Raw genomic sequence first — 19,728 nt, 5'->3', positions numbered from 1 at the left:
TTAGAACTGCTTATAATGAGTAAATGAAATAAATGAAGTAAAATATAAAACAAATTAAAGTTTAATCTAATTATCCAAGAAAGTTTTCTGATACTAGGAAGAGCATCACGAGTAACTAGGCTGTGCCTGAATCTTCCATTCCCAAAGGAACACGGAGTACCTGGCAAGCAATGGAAGAATGAATCTAAATCTTTCTTTTGGGCGTGATACGGTGATAAAAACTGTCACTGTAAGAGATGCTCTATAACACAAATATATTATGCATGAACTTAAACTACAAAGAGCAGCCGTACCAATAAGATGTGAGTAGCCACAGCCCTTGCCTCAGGGTACTCTTGCATCAGCAACTCATCAGTCCAAATTCCTAATTAAGATATAACCTATATATTTTTTTTAAATATCTGATCTTCCATTTCCTCATCCATAAAATTGGAAAAATAATAGGTATTTTCCAGGACTGTTTTGAGAATTAAATTCACATAAACATATATATATATATATATATATATGTTTATACACATATGTATGTATACACACACATATGTAGAGGACGTAATAATAGGACAGGCATCTGATAAAAGTAGCTATTGAATTAATATTAATCATTTTAATATAGCATTATAGGTGTTAAAATTAAAATATGTACAATATACTATAGTGGCACATAGAAGAGAACCAGCTCTGCCTGAAGTGGGGAATAGGCTGCCAAGGGGTCACAAAGGAGCAAAATCTAGGACTCAAAGGATAAGCACGTGGCCAAAATGGGAAACAGTATGTTATTCCAAAGGAAGAGCATGTGCAAATAAATGCATGCATGGAGAAATGAAACACCACAGTAGAATCATGTATGGCAAGTAGCTGGGTATTGTAGAATGAAAACAAATGTAGATTTGGAAAGTCATGTATATAAGGTGGGTTTCATCTCAGAGATTAAGGAGAGTCACTGAAAAATATGAAGTAGTCAACCACAAATCTTTGTGAATGCCCTTATTGGACACCTTGTTATGGCACTTGAGATACAATGTGAACATAACTGATGTGGTTTCTGCCCTCATGAAGCTTACAGTTTAGCACAGAAGATAGACATAAATACATATAAATAATAATTTCAAGCATACAAAGTGCTATGGAAAATAGCTAATATTTATAGAGACTATATATGCAAAGCAGTTTGCAATCATCATGGAATAATTCCCATTTAAAGAAGCTGGAGGCACAGAAAGGTTAAGAAACTCAGGCAATCTGAATCCAAAGCCAGCAATTTTAACTACTATGCAATACTGTCATAAGAAAAAAATACAGAACAATATAATTATCATATCAATTTTTTAAAAATCACATTGGCAGCAGTGCAGACAATGAGTTGAAGAATGAAACTGAAGACAGGAAGAGAGTACTGCAAAAGTCCATGCAAGAAATAACTTGGATCAGAACTAAGTCAGCTGTGGCAGTTGCAGTATGAATGAGAGAAGAAAAAAATTGATGAGATACTGAGGTAGAATTGACAAGAACTCACAAGTGACTGGATGTGGGAGTAAGGAAGAGGGAAAGCTCGACACATTGCCACCAGAGAGACCTGGCTACAAAGCACTTTTGTAACTCAAGAGCTAATCAACCCTGATGGAGGAAAAGAGGTGCAGGATTTCACTTGCAGTCATCCTCACCTACTATCCACCCCCGTCTCCCATTAGATGCAACACATGCATCATTGTTGCAGAAGTAACACAATATTGTACAACTGCCAATCCAATATTGAACCTGTTTAAAGAAAGCTCTGTGAAGTCTTTCACTTAAAAAAAAAGATTCTGGGATCTCTGGCTATTTCAACAAAGGAATAAAACACTAAATTAACTTTTCATTTTACACGTACATGCTATTCATTTGGTCCTAAGAATATCTTGATTGAACACACACAAAAAATATGTTTCCTGAATTCACAGTTCATTAAATAAAAACAAAAATTAAATAGTTGCTGACCAGCTTAACAAATTATAGGAGTAAAATTTCAGACCAATCATAAGAAAATTTTCAGGCATTACCTGCACTAGCTAAGCAGGCACATTAGTCTTCATATATACTTAACAGCAATAGAATTCTATATAGTTCTCCATGCTTAACTGTGTAAATGACCTTTAATTTACACTTAAAATTCCAATATGAAACCTGAACGGTAGAATACGGTATCTTCTTTGATACTTTGGTCAAAGCTATTAAAAAATAAAAATAAAAATCCTAAAAATATCTTTCTTATTCAAACTAATAAGTGAAATTGTACATGAAGATTTTAACCTGTAATGCAGTCACTATAGTTAGAAATACATATCAAACTCAGTATGCGAAATTTTATTTTAGACAGATTGCCATTTTTAACTAATGTGAATCTGAGGCTGAAATTGTCAGGAGGGAAGATGAAAGGGAGAAGTAGGGGGCAGAAATCTGTCAGTAGGACCATCAGGGTAAGGAAGAGAGAGAAAGAACAGAAACCAGGAAGTGGAGTCAACATCAGAATCATGCAGGAGCTGATGAATGCACTAGATTGGACCTCTCAGATGTTTTGGCCTTGAGACCTCTTTACATACTTGAAAATTACTGAGAATATCAAAGAGCTTTTATTTATGTTGGTTATATCCACTGATATTTACTATTTTAAATATTAAATGGAGAAATTTCCAAAATATTTAATAATTCATTTAAAAATACCAACAAGTTCATAACATATTAACATAAAAGTGTTTATGAAAAATAACTATATTTTCCAAAAATAAAAGACTTAGCAAGGAGAATATCATTGTTTTACTTTCTGCAAATCTCCTTTAAGTCTGGCTTATTAGAAGACAAGTAGATTCTCATATTTCTTTCTGCATTCAATCTGTTTCTATATTATATTTTACAAAGCCTCTGTACACCCATAAGAGGATAGAGTTCAAAAGGCAAATATTGTCTCTGAATTATTAAGAAAATAGTTTTAACTTCACAGATGCCTTTGATAGGGTCTTGAAAACCCCTAGGGGTTCCAGGACCACACTTTTTAAAAGGTGGCAAATGAAAGTGATTTGCAGACCAGCATAAAATTAAGGTCCATAAACAAAGGGGCTTAGCTTCTAAGTCTAAGAATTCTGGGTTTCAACAGAATTAGAATTATAATGGAACCAAGCTTGTAGAGACAATTTTCCACTATCCTATTTCCAAATGTAAATATAGAATCAACTCTATAGACTTTCCTTCAGGTAGTCATGGAATTTTAAAGCAGGAAAAATTGCTTTTGCATGTATTAAAGATTGTACTGACAAGCCAATAGTAAAGTTTACTGAATAATTACATAATTAAGATTGGATCATAGCTTTACTTCATTACAATAATTACGGTAAGATGTTAGAAAGCATTACTGAGGGACAGCTCTCTTTTCTGAAGAGCTATTAAAAAATGAATATCCACATATTTAGAACAGTATAAAAAATATTCCTTTCTGGAGACAGAACATGAACTAAAAGCCTTTTAGAATCTCCTTCAGACTTAAGTGTCTCTGAGTATTTTTATCCCATTGAAATGAGCTCTGACACATCTGATATTTCTGCCTTTACATACTTTTCTATTTCACATACAATAATTGCTGTAAACTTCTCCATTTACAATTCTTCTTTGTTTTTCCTCTTAATTCTTCTCTTTTCAGTGTTTTGGCTCCAATTCCAGCCATGACTCTCACTCAGTTTCATTCACTGTTCCCTATACTTTTCCATACACCTATTAAGTCAGTTTACATTTTGAAATACAAAAATATAATTAAATGTTATACATTCTTCTGCATTATAAAGACAACAGCAACTCAAACTATGAATAAGTTGAAAGAGAGGTGAAAAACATAATGACTTCCAATGACAAAAAATTTTGAAATAGACACTTGCACATTACTTTGTACGCAAAAGCATTTAAGTTATTTTAATACTTTATGTTCTGCTTGTATCATCAACCACCCACTTGTTCTTTCTCAATCTATAAACCCCAGGGAGGGAAAAACAATGATAAATCGAAACTTGTCCTGGGTGAATACACATAAATGACCTGGTAAAGATACCCCAAAAATAAGAAGGTGGCAAATAAGGCTTTTTTTCTTAGGAAAAAAAAAATCAAGGAATAGAGTTTAACTCTTGCATAATACAGTCAGTTAAAGCTTTCTAAATCAGCCAAAGGTTGTAGCTAAGCAACATGATTCTTCGCTGTGCTCAAAAAGGGGGCTGCCAAGCATCGGTAGCCTCATTTCTCACTGAAAGCTTTGACAAGTTTCCACCATATTTTATGTAATTGTAGCAGAGGGAGTGCCAGATTAGATCTGATTTGCTGTCATAATGGGATTTTTTTCCCTCATAAGTTAATGATGCACAGCTATATTTAACCCCTAAAAAGTCACCCCCAGGCACTCACTGTATATTCTGATGGCCTCTCATATCTAGAATTGGACAAGTAGCAATTTTTCTGCTACCGAATATGACAAAAGCAAAGGTTTAATAGGTAGAGATTTTTTTCCTGATTGACTCCATTATAAATTTAGCTACATACTCCAAATCTGTTCACTAACTTCATATTTCATCAGATGCTCTCTCATCAAATTGCAATCTCATCAAGAAATCTAGGACTTTGAGTTCACATCCATTGTTGTATGTTAAGTCAGTCTTCCTGCCCCAGCCCCTCTCTAGCCTAGCTGTGTGTGCTGATCTCCCACCTTTAAGCTCAGCCACATTTTAATCCCAGGTCACAGAGAAGTTTGGGAGTATTTTAGGTGTTCTGTCTTCAGCAATAGTTAGAATCTAAAATGTATCTATATATTATCATAAACACAGTAGATCACCTTGGCATCCCTGCTCCCAGTGAGTTCCAATCTTCCATAGCCACCTTTGTTGTTTTATTCCTACATTCTGATTTGTATTCTAATTCCCTGCTAGGAATGGGTCCCTTTCCTTAACACCTGCCATCTTAACTGATGCCCAGACAATGTGTACAGCCCTTGCCAAACTCTACCTACGGTGATGGATCTTATCACTTGGGTCCAGTCCTCCCACTGGACATTCCTACCATCCCCAGTCACTGCCAGGCATTGAAACAAGAGTACTACCACTGGCAAGAAACTTCTGCTGCTGCCACTCACATACCTACAAGATGAAAGCCTGCTATATTGATCCTAATCCAAATTTCTATGTGAGCTTGCCATACGCTCTTGGAAATTTGTTTTGGCCACCTAGAGCTAGATCAGTTCTTCTTGATTGGTATATTCCTAACCAATTAGTTAAGTATAAGATTCCAGCATGCCTCTTGGCTGAACTCCTATGGGTAAAGTCACAAGACTAACAGTATCAGCCCATAGGCTGTTACCAGTCAGTGATTCTCTCTCCAAACTGCCATATGTCACTCATAGTATCTTTGTATAGTTTAAATTCCTGAAATACCACTTCTACTTTCACGACCTTAATCAAGTTACTTAAACCACTCTTAAGTCTTAGTTTTCTCATTTAGAAAAGAGGAATAATAATATATAATTAAGTCTGAGATGGATATGTCTTATTTTTTATTACTAAATAATTATTTTCTTACACACAGATTGAAAAACAAACTTATATCAAGAGGATACTTCACTTCTGGTGTCTCATGGACTTTTCAGACTTGGGCTAAAGAAAACTCAATTATTAGCAAATATTATCAAAAGTGCCTTTACCTACACCACTCATGAGAGATCTTATAAATAAGATCTTGTAAGGGCTTTTTTGAAAAACATTTTATGTAGTCCACGAAGTTGACAAAGTAGAAAGCTATAAATTAAGATTTAATGATTCAAAGTACTGCCAATGCAAGGATAATCAGAGCATTGCTTTTGGATGGAAATACCTTTTAATTGTTCCCTTTAACATACGTCAAAAGTATAAAATCTCAGGGTTGCAAAGAAATTTAAGAGGCACCTAGTCCAACTGTACAGCCAATGTTGCATGAAGTTTTTATGAGTCCTGCAAAATTCTGTCAAGTTGTATCTTTCATGTTGAAAATACTAAAGCTGGTAGCATCCTCACCAAGTGGTCATTTAGGCTATATGTGATGCCACAACTCTAATACATAACTTTACAATTTCCTTTTTAAAAAAATATATATTCAATTTTTGAACAATTCTGATTTCTATAAAGTTCCACTTGCACTGAGCTAAACAGAGCCTTTTGCAATCCCTGTTGGTTTACTTTTAAGTCACAGCTTAGCCCCTGGGTCCTTTCAGTAAAAGTATAAATATCCATATGCTAGCTATTTTCATATTTGAAGACAGTTGTTAGATCAACCACAGGTCTTCTCTTCCCTGGAAAAACATTCTCAATTTCTTTGATTCTTCAAAATACAAGGTGTCAAAGTCCTTAATAATACTAATTTTCTCTTCTGAATGGACCTCAATTTCTATGTTGAATTGCAATTCAATATATTGAATGTTTTATATATGTTCTATAAATTTCTATATTCCTTGTCACACTATTTCAGGTGTTTTCTGCTGAGTTGAGAATACAGTGAGATGTTAACCTCCCAAAATCCAGAGAACAACCTAAGACTAAGTTGGCTTTCGCTACTGTAGTTTTGCAGTCACACCACACTGTTGACTCATATTGAACTTTCAACTCTTCTCACAAATATTTTTCACATGTGCTACAACTCAGCCATACCATTCTTCCTATGTTCAAAAGTTAGGTTATTTGATTCATTCAGGATCTTTCTTTTGTTCCTATTAAGTTTCATCCTGATAGATATGTCAATTTATCTAACTCAGCAGTATCTTTTTAGTCTGATTTTTAACTTCAGATGAATTTATTATTCTTAATTACTTGTTTCTCGTATCATTATTCAAAGAACTGATGAACATTCTGGCCAGCACAAGGCCGCAAATAAAACCCTATAATAAACTATTTTTCTAGTTTCAAGACAGAAATATTGACAGTGGTTACTTGGTTCCTACATTTGCTTTCAAATTTCAATGTATTACCTTTTACATTTGACCATCTATTTGGATTTACAGAGTATATTATTTTAAATTGTAAAATATTTACCAATTCTTCATAGTAAGATGGTCTGTGACCTAGAAAATCTTCCCCACACAAAGATTTTCTGATTATCTCAAAGCGAACTACTCATTTCTGAACTTGAAGATTGGTTATGCATCACTCTTTACAAAAAAGGCAAATGTTCCAAATATGCTGACCTACTCTATGATGACAAGTGCTTGTCAGTGGTGTCTATGAAGCAGGTATTTTTTTTTTTAATATATAAGCTATTCCTTCAAAGTAAATGTGACATTTTAATAATCCATGAGGAAGCCTTTTGAAGTGAGCATTTTGAAAACGGATATTTGGAAATGTTTTCAGTATTATGTGGTTTCTGTTGCCAAAAGCTATAAATACTCACATAGCCATACAATTTAAACTTGGAAATAAAATTTCCTAATCTGTTTAAAAGTATTCTCTGTGAAAGTTTGAGTGGACTTTTAACCTATTCTTTTAAAATATTAACATGCCTAGCTTTCCAATTAGTTTTCAGGGACCATTTGACATTAGGTAAGATGAAAAACTGCCAGCTGTATTTCTGAAAAAAGACAAAACAAATGGAAAAAAAAAAACACCTTTGCAAAATTAGTAGTTGAGACTGAAAAATGAACATTATAATTTAGCAAATACAGTCGACAATTTATTTTTTAAATTTGGACTAACATATACTTATGAGGCATATTTTCAACTATGACAGACATTAAAACTAAGTATAAAAATAAACTGAACTTAGAGACCTCTGAGTCACTGCATTACTAAGTATTAAACTAAAAATTTTTTAAATGATGAAGCAGAATCATAACACTGTCCCTGAAAATTTTTCAAAAATTGTAACTCAGTCAACTACATTGCTCTCATTAAAGATATGTTTATTTTTACAAGATATAATCTACATTAAAATATCATTTCATCTTTATCTCAACCCAATTAAGTTTCCTGATTTATAATATACAGAATATATAACAAAAGATGCATATACTTTGTAGACTAAAAATATACAAATACTCTGGGTGGATGCTTAAGGCATTTTTACTAACAGAGTATATTCAAATAGTTTCAAGACCACTGTCCTAATGTTTCCTATTTCAAATAACGACTTAAAAAAAAAATCTTCTAATGGAAACAAAGCAAAAGAAAACCTTTCAAACAAAAATGAGTAGCAATTTATTTGAGTGTTTTTAATAAACTATTCTGTAGGAAAGGATTTTGTGTACTCAAAGCAAACAATGGTATGGAAATAGGTCAAGAATTATTTAAATGGATACTGAAAATATAGGCAGGTCCAGGTAGCAGTGACCTGGATCAGTTATGAAAACAGCCAGAATAATCCTGCAATCCAGCTCAGGGTGTCAACTCAAATCTTATTTTACTATGCCCTTCAAAAAATACTTAGTGGCCTCCTAGACCCTATAACAACCCAAACTTGCTGAGAGATAATTTTCCTCACCAACTCTCCCATGCCTTTCTAAAATGCTCCTGAGGCTTTGGTCATTGGTTTCATACCACTTAGCTGTTTCTGACATCAGACTTGCTGTACTAGTTTAAGATAACTTGGAGGCTGAAAAGTCAATACACTGGGGAGAAAATTTTTAAATGAAAAGTTTGCCTTAATTATAACTTTGAAATTGGTAATTCCCTCAAGTATTTATAAGAAAATAATGTTAAACACTGGCAAGATAAAATCACAGAAAACATGATGAGTGCCCTTGTTTCTTATAATGTGGATATTCATCAAGACAGGCCCCTACACCCAATGATCCTGGGGTCTATAACAGAAGATTTGTGACAAGGAACAAAGGAGATGAAAAATGCCCTGGACAAAAGCTTTTCTTTCTGTTTTCTCAAGCAGTAAAAAGGTCAATAGAAGCCAGTTCCTAGTCTCCAGTTCACATCACTACAGGGAACGACTGAACTAGTCACAAGTCTGAGGATGTGCCCTGAGTGACCAGCACCAACTACAGAAGCTTAGAGAAGCCCAACAGAAAAGTATGAAGAGTTCCAGGCCAGCCCCATGCAAATCACACGACCCACCAAGGGCCTCATGGGCCCAGCCTAGGACACCAAGATCTCTTCCTCCCAATCCCAGGACTGGGCAAGGAAAGGGGTGGAGGGATCCAGAGTTCAAGTCAAAACATGCATTTTGTAGACTCAGTGTTTGTTGATGTTATTTTTTGATCACTGAACCTCTTTCTACAACATATTCAAATGAGATTCATTGAACTGTCAGTTGTCTTACAGGATATGTTTTTCCTGTTTCTCTTATAGGAATTGAATAAATACAATGCTCCCATATATAATGCAAAAAGTTAAATATTTCACCCTAATTTTTGTTAACCAGAATAGAGGGTAATAGTTTATCTTGAAATAAATTAGTTTATCTGAAAGCTTTAAAGAGATGGAACACATAGAAAATTAATAATCCTGATGCAATGAAAATAAATCAATATTCCAAAAGGAGAAAGAAGTTCTTCCAATAAGACCATCTAGTCAGATAAATAAAGAAGAAAAAACTACACGGAGATTATTAGAGGCAAGCAGCAACTGTAATAGACTGATAAGTTAATATCTCCCTGTTTCTAGACAGACTGCTTATTGAACCACCCAGGAGCACCACTCAAACAAGGCTATACAGAAATGAGCACATACAGAATAATATCCACAATAGACCCCCATGCAGAAAAAAATTCCACTCTGGCTGAAAGACAAAGCTACGTGGCTATATGCCATTGGCATGGAGATAGGTAATCCGGGTAAAGATATTTACCAAATCAGTGAATGAAATTCGTATGTTTAGAAATGTCAGAATCACCCAAAGGGAAGTAGAAACTCAGAAAAGTTCAAAACCATAAGAACAGATAATAAAGGGAGGTGAAAAGATCATGACTTCTGTGACTTGACAAGACAGAAACATCCTCTCTACATAATCGGGTCCCAGTTTGGGGTGGGAGTGAAGGAAGTGAGGGCTGTGTGGAAGGCTGGCTACATGGAGGTTGATGGAGATGTGAGAGTGGGTGTGGGGGTTGTGGGAACATGGTGGGGATGTGTGATGGCTTAGAGGATGTCAGTGATTGTGGAGATTTTTAGAGGGATTAGCGGGGGGGGAAGGCTGAGGGATATTGTGGTGGGAAGTGTGGAGGGCAGGCACAGGTATGTGTGGAATGTAGGGGGGGTGTGGGGAGCTGTGGGAGATTATTTGGGTGGTGGTGGCCTATAGGAACATGTGGCTTATGTGTGGCAGGATAGTGGGGCGTGCACATGGGAAACATGCAATGAGCATACGTATATGTGTGCACATCTGTCTATACATCTTTTTGTGTGTAATGGCACAGATAAGTGCTTCCTGTTAAATTTCCTTTTGATTTAAAATTCCTAACCTTACAATTGCACTATGTACAACCATCTTTCACATGGGCAAAAATTCAAATGGAAGATGTAGATTACTCTATTTATGGGAATAGCCCCTATTTTAAAAGGCAAAAGATTTATACGATCTGAAGAGAAACCAGAGTATCAGCCCCTATTTTAAATAAATCAAGCTGACTTTTCTCATAAATTCATGGACTCAAAGTTGAGATAGCCCAAGTACTCAAGGTCAGGAACTTTATTGTACATTTGTTTCAGAGAATTTGGGGACCTCACAGATAGATTACTGAAAATGAAATGAAGATGGAAACACAAGTCCTCTTTGAAATGACAAAAGACAAGTGACACTAATTTAAAAAGACACATGCACCCCAGTGTTCATAGCAGCATTATTTACAATTGCTAAGGTATGGAAGCAACCTAAGTCTCCACCAACAGAATAATGGATAAAGAAGATGTGGTATATATATACAATGGAATACTACTCAGCCATAAAAAAGAATGAAATTTTGCCATTTGCAGCAACATGGATGGACTTGGAGGGCACTATGTTAAGTGAAATAAGTCAGACAGAGAAAGAAAAATGCTATATGATATCACTTATATATGAAATCTAAAAAATACAACAAACTTGGGAATATAGCAACAAAAAAAGCAGACTCACAGATATAGAGAACAAACTAGTTATTTCCAGTGGGGAGAGGGAAGTGGGGAGGGGCAACATAGGGTTAGAGGAACAAAAAGGGTTATTATGGGATTACATGAAATTATTTGTATGAAATTTGGAAACTATAAAACACTATAGAACTTAAAGAATATTTCATTCAATAGAAAAATTAATTACTAAAAAAAAGTGACAGTCTTATTTCTAGAAGTATGATCTCTATGCCTGTTCCTCACCAACCAGAGTCGTGTGAAATCAAGTATGGATAGGAACTGAAAATTGGGAAAAAAACACATCAAATATACACATTTCCTTTCCAGGTTACTATGTAGAGTTTTCTCCTTATTTTCAAAATCACCCTGCCATACTTTCTCTTTTGCTTCTCTAGCAGATGGCAGGGTGTCTGAATGAATACCATCAATGTTTCAACAAACATCATACTCCATAAAAATGTGCATAATCTGGTTGATCCCTCCTGGGACTGGTTTCTCACTTCATGGCTATTTTAATTTCCAGCCCATTTTGAAGAATAGGGTCAGCCTTCTACTAAAGCCAAACTTCAGAAATAATTTTAGTTTCAGCCTTCTCTCAGTCCCCAAATGAACAGTTATTCTGCACAGATTTCATTTTCTAATCTTCTTTCATTTCATTTGGCAACATTCACACCTGCATAGGAGATTTTTTTTCCCCCAGAGATGCCTCTTGTTCATTTTTCCACACAAATACAATATATTCAAAGGTAATATATTTCTGAGCTTCCGACTTCAGAGAACTTTATCTCCATGTTCTTACCTCTGAATTGTTAAGGTGACACTTGTGAGTTCCTGAAAACCAGCCATCACTTGAACACTGGTCAATGTCCACTTTCTGAAGATTTATGTCAACTTTCATGACACCCCTTAAAAACAGAGAAAGACAGAAAGAACAAATTAATCTGGGCTTTTGCAATTTCTAACTCTTTATTCTACCCTAGAAGTCAGACAAATCAGCATAAAGAATGCACTAAAAATTTTCAAATTTCCCACTCATATTCATTGAACGGGTACCAACTGAAGATAGAGACACAACAGAACAAAATCAGCAAGTATTATTTTTATATAAATCCCAAAGGTAGGGGCTCTATACTTTTCACTGTCTTCAACCCCCTGTATAATGACTGGCACCCCGTAGGTGTTCAATAAAGATTTGTTGATTGACCAAACTTGGGACAGTATTGCTCCAGACATGGTAGCAAAGTTGACTCTGATTTAATATCTGTACCCAGTACCCATTCTATTAAAGTAAAAAAAAAATTAAAGCTCTTATTTCATTTCTTTCTATTTCTAGTTCCCAACGCAAGGCCAGGGATGGGGAAGTTGGGACAAGGTGGCAAGGGTGCTTAATTAGGAGAAAGACAGTGTCAGAAAATAAGCATCTCTTTCCTCTGATCTTCTATCACAGTCATTTTAATCAGTTCTTCAGGTCTTCCAGTGTTGCACACCAGAGATTTGCATCATCCACAGAAGTACTGATTAGTATTTATTCTTTTAAGGCTAGAAACAAGAACACTGCATTTCACTTACCCATTTGAGAAAAGTCATTAAGAAAGATAACTCACAAATTCAGAGCCAAAAGCAAAATTGCAAAGGAAGTTCCAACTTTAAAATTCCTCCATTTTTGCCAACAAATCTCCCTACATTATCCTAAGATCGCCCTCTTCTATTTTTCACCAACACCAGCATCCCTAGCAGTAGAAGCAACAGACATACCTGTCCTACACTGAACTACTGCAGCTGGACTTCATTGAAATAATTTTTCTGTGGACTGGGCCGTGAAGTCCACAGCTCTGTAATGCCTTTTTTCACAAACTTAAATAAAGTAGAAACACTCCAATAAAACTCACTAAACATAAAAACACATGTTCAAGGTCCCATGTCCCCCACTGAAACTATTTTCATTATGATATTATTAAATGTGTACAAACATAAAGGTAGGCTCAAATTCCTTATATTATAGCTCTTCCAGCTACAACATACACATATACACAAAATAACAAAACAAATGCAAATGAAACTGTTAAGCCAACAAATTTGAAATTTAAAATATTAATTTAAAAACACCAATGATTACATTTTTCCACCTCTCAGAAAAGGGATATGATACCAACTGCTAGCTCAGCAAGCCTATTTTACCATGTTATGACTCATTTTTCTCATCTCTTTTCTCCTTTCAAGCTACTGTGAAATCATCTGACAGAGTGGCTTCACGTCACTGGGGCTTCATCTAGAGTGAATAAATCATTTACTTCTTAAGGCTGCCTCTGTTCTTGCTAACCTGTGACAAAGTATGTACTACACCACATAGTGCTAACAAGCAGGCACACCAAAACCTCCTGTCAGTACTCGGATGTCCAGGCAACCCAGAATATGTGTAAGTTCACTTCTCAGGGGATCACTGAAAGGAAAACCCAAACGTTTACCATAAAAAAACTTACAAATCCTTCCGAGAAATAGCTGCAGTTTGCAAAACATTACTATTGTGGACCATAATTCCATAAAACAAATGCTATTCATGTGATAAATAACTGAACTCCCAAGTAACTGAATGCCTTGACCCAGTTCACTCCTTCACTCTTCCAACAAATACTTATCACCTGGAATGTGCATAGCAACATGAGAAGCCATGAAGGTGAACCATACAGGTCCTGCCCAAGCAATCCCAAAAGGTTTAAGATGTCTTAAAAAGTATCAGAATGTTTCATGGAGAACAGATGCTAAATCCTGGGGGATGTGGAAAGTTACCATTTGGGATAGAGCAAGAATTCCATAAATATTGGCTGACTTGTTGACTGCCTTCACCCACCAAGATTTCCCACAGAACTATGTTCTATCAGGTCCTGCCAATCATGCAAGCCCACTCTCGGCTCTACTCATGCTCTTCGGAAAATAACATTCTTTTTCTAATTCATTCAATACATCACCTATTGAGCACCTACTATGGGCCAAAATTATTCTTGGTCTTTGAAATACATTAGTAAGTCAGAGGGAAAAAAAAAAGTTCCTGCCTTCATGGAGCTCATCTCCAGTGTGGGACAAATAATAAATCATGGCTATAATAAATAAGTAAATTATGCTACACATTACAAACTAAAAAGAGCGAAGGAGAAAAAAAAATTCAAGCAGGTAAGGAGGATGGGTGGGAACAGACGGTAGGTTATAAAAAAATTTTTTTAAGGATGTCAGGATAAGCCTCACTGCGGTGAGATTTCTAACCCAATGGTTCAAGGTATAATCATAGCAAGTTTGTACTCACACACTTCTTCAAGGACACAAAATTTCCCACTGGACTAAGCACAAAATGGGATTCATCCCCAAAAGAGATCTGTGATTTCCCTAATGTTCTCTCTCCATCAGTGGGCTTCCATCCATCCAAGTCCATAACCTGTTCATTCTGAAACTCACCCCCTGAATGAAAACAGTTGCCAAGTTCCTTAGATTCTACTCCCTGTCTGCTTCCTGTATCTCGACCCGTACCCACCATTTCTGCTGTTTCTGCTCGGTTCAGGCCTTCATCTCAGGGAGCTAAAAAATTTTTTGTAATAGTTTACTAATTTAGACCTGTCTGACTTTGCTCCAGGTGAGGATCTCAGTTTGTAGGTCCTGACGTTTATACAGTTTAGGGTCCTTCTTTAAGAAACAAATACAAAATCATGAATATAAATTTATATCACAGTATGACCTTTGGCCCTACATCTTTGTGTTATAACTGCTGGATGGGTTGTAAGATCGTTACCAGAAGGTATTTCTATACTAAGATGGCTGGCGGTAACTTAGCTATAGACAGATGTGACTATAAGCTATTTTAATATATGTTACTAAATAATGCAGAACTGATCCTTAACCAATTTCCAAAAATGCCCACAGCCTAGGAAAATGTAGTGGAGGGAGTTTATAGTAGAAAGAGACCATTCAGTTAAATCTTCCTTTTGCAAATTTTACAAAAAACAGTTGACCACAAAACTCGTTAGTGCCCATTCCATGACTTTAGAAAGTTCCCATACAAGCCAGCAGCCCTAAAGCTTAAGCATCAAACACTGCTGTCTGTTTAATCTTTGAAACCTGTAAATATGATCCTCATAATTCCCTGCTTAAAATCAGTATTTCCCACTTTTGTAAAGAATAAAACCCAGGCCCTCTGGTGTAACATTATATCCAGGCCCCTTCTACTTCCAACTCTCCACTCACTCTCTTGCATACATTCACTTGTTCCAGACAATTCAGAACTACACGTGAGGCCCTAAATAATTCATGCTATCTCAGAAAATCATTCTTTTATAGATACCTTCATACCTAAAGCCCCTTTGCCTAAGCTGTGCTTTACCCATCATAGCTCCTACCCAGTTCCTTTCTAAAGCCTTTCACGAACTCCAAGTCTCATTTATAAACTAACTCTCTATTCTCCCCATTAAACACTGTGCTTACCTTCTTTATACCATTAGCACTCTTTACTATAATATTTGATTTTTAATGATGTTTTTCTCACCAGACTAAAACTTCTATAGCCCATGTCTTTGTAATATTTTCCGTCAACTCCTAAATCTGCCCACCCCCAAAATTAACCCTGAAAAAACTGCAGATACTAGGGAGATGCAAATGGTAGCTACAATAACAATGACCAAAAAAAGAAGAGAGAGACAAAGAGAAACTAAAAACCATTATGAACTTATATGGGTGAATGAATGGAAAGAAAAACTAGATAGGTTGAAGGAAAGTTTTGAAATCCTGCTTTTGTTTCTTCACCATGTTACCTTGGACAATAATTTTCCTTCTCCATCACTCCAAAAAATTGACAGTAACAGCCCATGTAGTCCTTTGTTAAGACCTCAGAAAGATCTAAGGCAGTGTTTCATAGACTCTTTCAGCGAGACTAAAGGACTTCTGATGGTCATATGGGTATGCCTCAAAGACCTTCTCTGTTAAACAGAGATTCTAAGATTCTCAAGGCTTTACTGCATAGCAACCACAGGGCCTAAGATAGAAAACTTATCTTAAAAGAGATTTGTAAATGTCGCTTTCATCTAGTAGAATGAACTCCAGTAAGATTCATGGAAAACCCACATTTTTCAATGAACAGCATAGACAGGAGAACTATCATCTTGAATTAAAAGGAAATGAGTACAAAATTGTAAAAGATACCTCCCCCACCCCCACCCTTCTATGGGCATGAAGCAAACTGAGAAGGCCACCCAGCAGCAGAGTCAGTTTCTTAAGGAAAAGGAAGGCTAGCTCAGAGGAGAGACTCTAGAGCCCAGAGGGTAAAGCCAGGACCTTCAGAGAATTTTCCCAGGGAGCAGGACTGGTTCTAATCAAGAGATTGGTGGTATGTGTTGAAGTGAATTTCAGAACTGCCATAGACTAGTAACTGCTATGTGCATCCTGCTTCTTTAACTGAAGTGTTATTGTAGTTGTTCAATCTCTTAACCACATTTGGATGTTGAGGGGATACTGGGGAGAGGGGACAGATTTAATACTTCTTTATAGGTCGTCAAATTGAGAGGTACTATATGTGAGGAACCATACACATAGATACTCATGCCCATCTGGATCTCATTCAAATCCAGACTTTTAAGACAATATCACAATGAAATGAGACTGAGGGTGGGGGACTTGAGAGGGATAGGTGTATTTTGCATATAGGAAGCTCAGCTACCCTGAGATTATCCTGCGGTGAGTAATACAAGATGCCAGGTGGAGTAAATGTGGAAGGAGAGTTTACTGAGCAGTTCCCATACATCCCCCAGCTATTCCAAACATCCCAGTCCAGTTGCCAGATATACGAGTGCATAAGCCATCTTAGAAGTGGATCTTCCAGCCTCAGCCACCCTAGCTGATACTACATACATTAGAAACAAACTGCTTAGCCAAGCCCTTCCCAGATTTATGATACACAGAACTGTGAGAACAATGAGGGGAGGGTAAAGATCATTGGTAGAGAGTGTGTTTAGCATGCAGGAGGTCCTGGGTTCAATCCCCAGTACCTCCATTAAAAAAAATTAAATAAATAAACCTAATTACCTACCAGCCCCCCCAAAATAAGAAAAAAACTTCACAGAACTGTGAGAATAAAATGCTTGTTTTATGCCCCTAGGTTTTCTCAGTAATTTATTATGCAGAAATAGGTGACTGAAACATCTAACCAATATAGATACTGTGTATTGGGAAGGAAACAGTAGATTAAGAGAATATAGCCACCAAGAACATAAACGCACCTAAGTGCATGCACGTGTGTGTTTGTGTCTGTGGGTGTATCATCAACAATTGACATAACAAGAGAAATAAACAATTGTATTTGGAAATTCTGACATACCTCTCTGAGAAACTGATAAATCAAAGAAGCAATTAGCAAATATCTCAACATTATAATGAGTAGACTTAAACTATTTAGGCATATATAAGGTACATGGTCTTCACATGACAATTCATTTTCTATTTTAACATGCACAGAATATTAACTAAATATTTACCAAAAATAAACCAGCGCTATTTCAGAGAGAACCTTAGATTCCAAAGAATCAGTGTCATATACACTATGTCCTTTAGTCATAAGCATTAAATTATAAATTAAGTTTCTTAAAAGGATAGCTTAAATACACCCTGCATGTTTGGAAAATAAAAACAAATTCCTAAATAACCCTTAGGTTGAAAAAGAAGTTAATGAATACTTGGATTTGAATGGCAGTGAATACACTACAAGTAAAACAGAATCCTGGAACAGGGTTAGAAAAATGAATGAACCTAAGCCTGGGGCAGGGAATATGCAAAATACGACTAAAGCATCATTTTCAGAAAATAAGAACAAAGGCATGTCAAAAGGACACAAGCCAACTTAAGAGAGTTCCCAGTTGTGAAAGTTGGAGCAATCTGAACCATGAAATAAATTATAATATTGGATTCAACACCTAAAATAAATATCCCTAAGTCCATACTCATATAAATAAATGACTAAGTAACTACATGAGGAAGAAGAAACAACTCTTCATTACAAAAGAATTTCATCTCATACATTTAGAAGGAATGAGAGAAATAGGAAATCATCACTATTAAATGTTGCAGGCAAGACCTGCTGATAAACCCTAAAATTAGTGGGGAAAACATTAAGAAGAAACAGGATATTTGAATAAGCTCAAAGTATCTCACCTTCTCCAAAACATTCATTCATTACTGTAGTGGTTTTAACATGTATCCAAAATTTGTTGATACTCCTCCCTCCAGGAAGAAGTTAATTCACTTTCCCTCGGGTATAAGCTTAACTTAGTAATTCACTTAGAATAAAGAATGGAAAGGGGAAAATAGTAACTTTAGAGTGGAGAAACGTGGCAGGCATCACACCAACCAAGTGATTAAGGTCTCCATCACCAATAATAAGATATATAATACTGTGTACTCTGGTATGGTGCAATGAGAAGGGCATTTACCCTCTGTTGTATTCTTCCGAGAAGTCCAAAACCACAATCTAATCATGAGAAACCATCAGAAAAATCCGAACTGAGGGATATTCAACAAAATATCTTCTCCGCACACTTCAGAAGTGTCAGCTGATAGTTGATAACGTAAGAGAATATTGTTTATAAAGACAAGGAAAGGCTGAGAAACTATCACAGACTTCAGGAGACTAAGGAAATATGAAAAACAAATGATATATTAGTTTGCTAAGGCTGCCATAACAAAGTCCCCAGACTGAGTGATTTAAACAACAGAAATTTATTTTCTCATAATTCTGGAGGCTAAAAGTCCAAGATCAAGGTGTCACCAGATTTGGTTTCTTTTGAGGCCTCTCTCCTTGGCTTGTAGATGTCTGTCTTTTTACTGTGTCTTCACATGGTCTTCACTTTGTGTGTTCCTGTGCCCTAATTTCCTCTTAAGAGGACACAAGTCATGTTGGATTAGGGCCCATCCTCATTTTAACTTAATTACCTATTTAAAGATCCTGTCTCAAAATACAGTCACATTCTGAGGTACTGTGGACTAAGACGTTGGCATGTGAATTTGGGGGAAAATTCAGCCTATAAGATATAATATCCTATTTGGATCCTGGAAGAGAAACAACATTAGTGGAAAAACAGGAAATCTGAATAAAATCTGTAGTTGAGTTAATAGGGTTGTACTAATATTAGTTTCTTTCTTTTTTTCTTTCTTTCTTTTTTTTTTGGTCTAATCAAAAACATGCCTTTATATTAGTTTCTTACTTTTGATAATTTTACATAAGATGTTAATGTTACAGGAAGCTGGAGGAAGGGTATGTGGGAACTTTCTGTATTATCTTTGCTAATCTTCTGAAGGTCCAAAAGTATTTCAAAATAGTTCAAATAAATTAGTTATAAAGAAACTAAATTTCTTTGAAAAGATAAATAAGGGAGACTCAAATTAAAGAGAAAATATGCATATAAACAGAAAATAGGCAAACAATACACAGAAAAACAGATACAAAGGAATGTTTGTAAAACTGGTATTATGACTGATTATTCTATAACAAACGTAAAGAACTAGAGGAAATCAATAAAAAGGATAAATTGATACAAAATGTAAAAGGCCAAATTTGCCCTAAGAGGGAATGTGAAATTTGAATACAACCATAAGCATAAAAAATTTTTAAATCATTCATTTC

General features: G+C 35.7%; 1 protein-coding gene across 4 annotated transcripts in view; it reads right to left on the bottom strand.

Moving 5' to 3' along the window:
* Window positions 1–19,728, bottom strand: part of LOC141578721 (metabotropic glycine receptor-like) — a 94,995-nt gene that overhangs the window by 54,159 nt on the left and 21,108 nt on the right. For 3 of the 4 annotated variants that reach the window (XM_074371168.1, XM_074371169.1, XM_074371170.1), the window contains exon 2: window positions 11,878–11,983. In XM_074371168.1, the coding sequence (XP_074227269.1) occupies window positions 11,878–11,983 (106 nt within the window). Of the gene's footprint in view, window positions 1–5,905; window positions 11,984–19,728 lie in introns of those variants that run through there. The other variant, XM_074371171.1, reaches the window with a different exon arrangement.

Source organism: Camelus bactrianus, chromosome 9 (genome assembly GCF_048773025.1).
Source record: "Camelus bactrianus isolate YW-2024 breed Bactrian camel chromosome 9, ASM4877302v1, whole genome shotgun sequence".
Lineage (NCBI taxonomy): Eukaryota > Metazoa > Chordata > Mammalia > Artiodactyla > Camelidae > Camelus > Camelus bactrianus.
The sequence above is the reverse complement of the archived record's forward strand: the minus strand, read 5'-3'. Positions and strand labels throughout refer to the sequence as shown.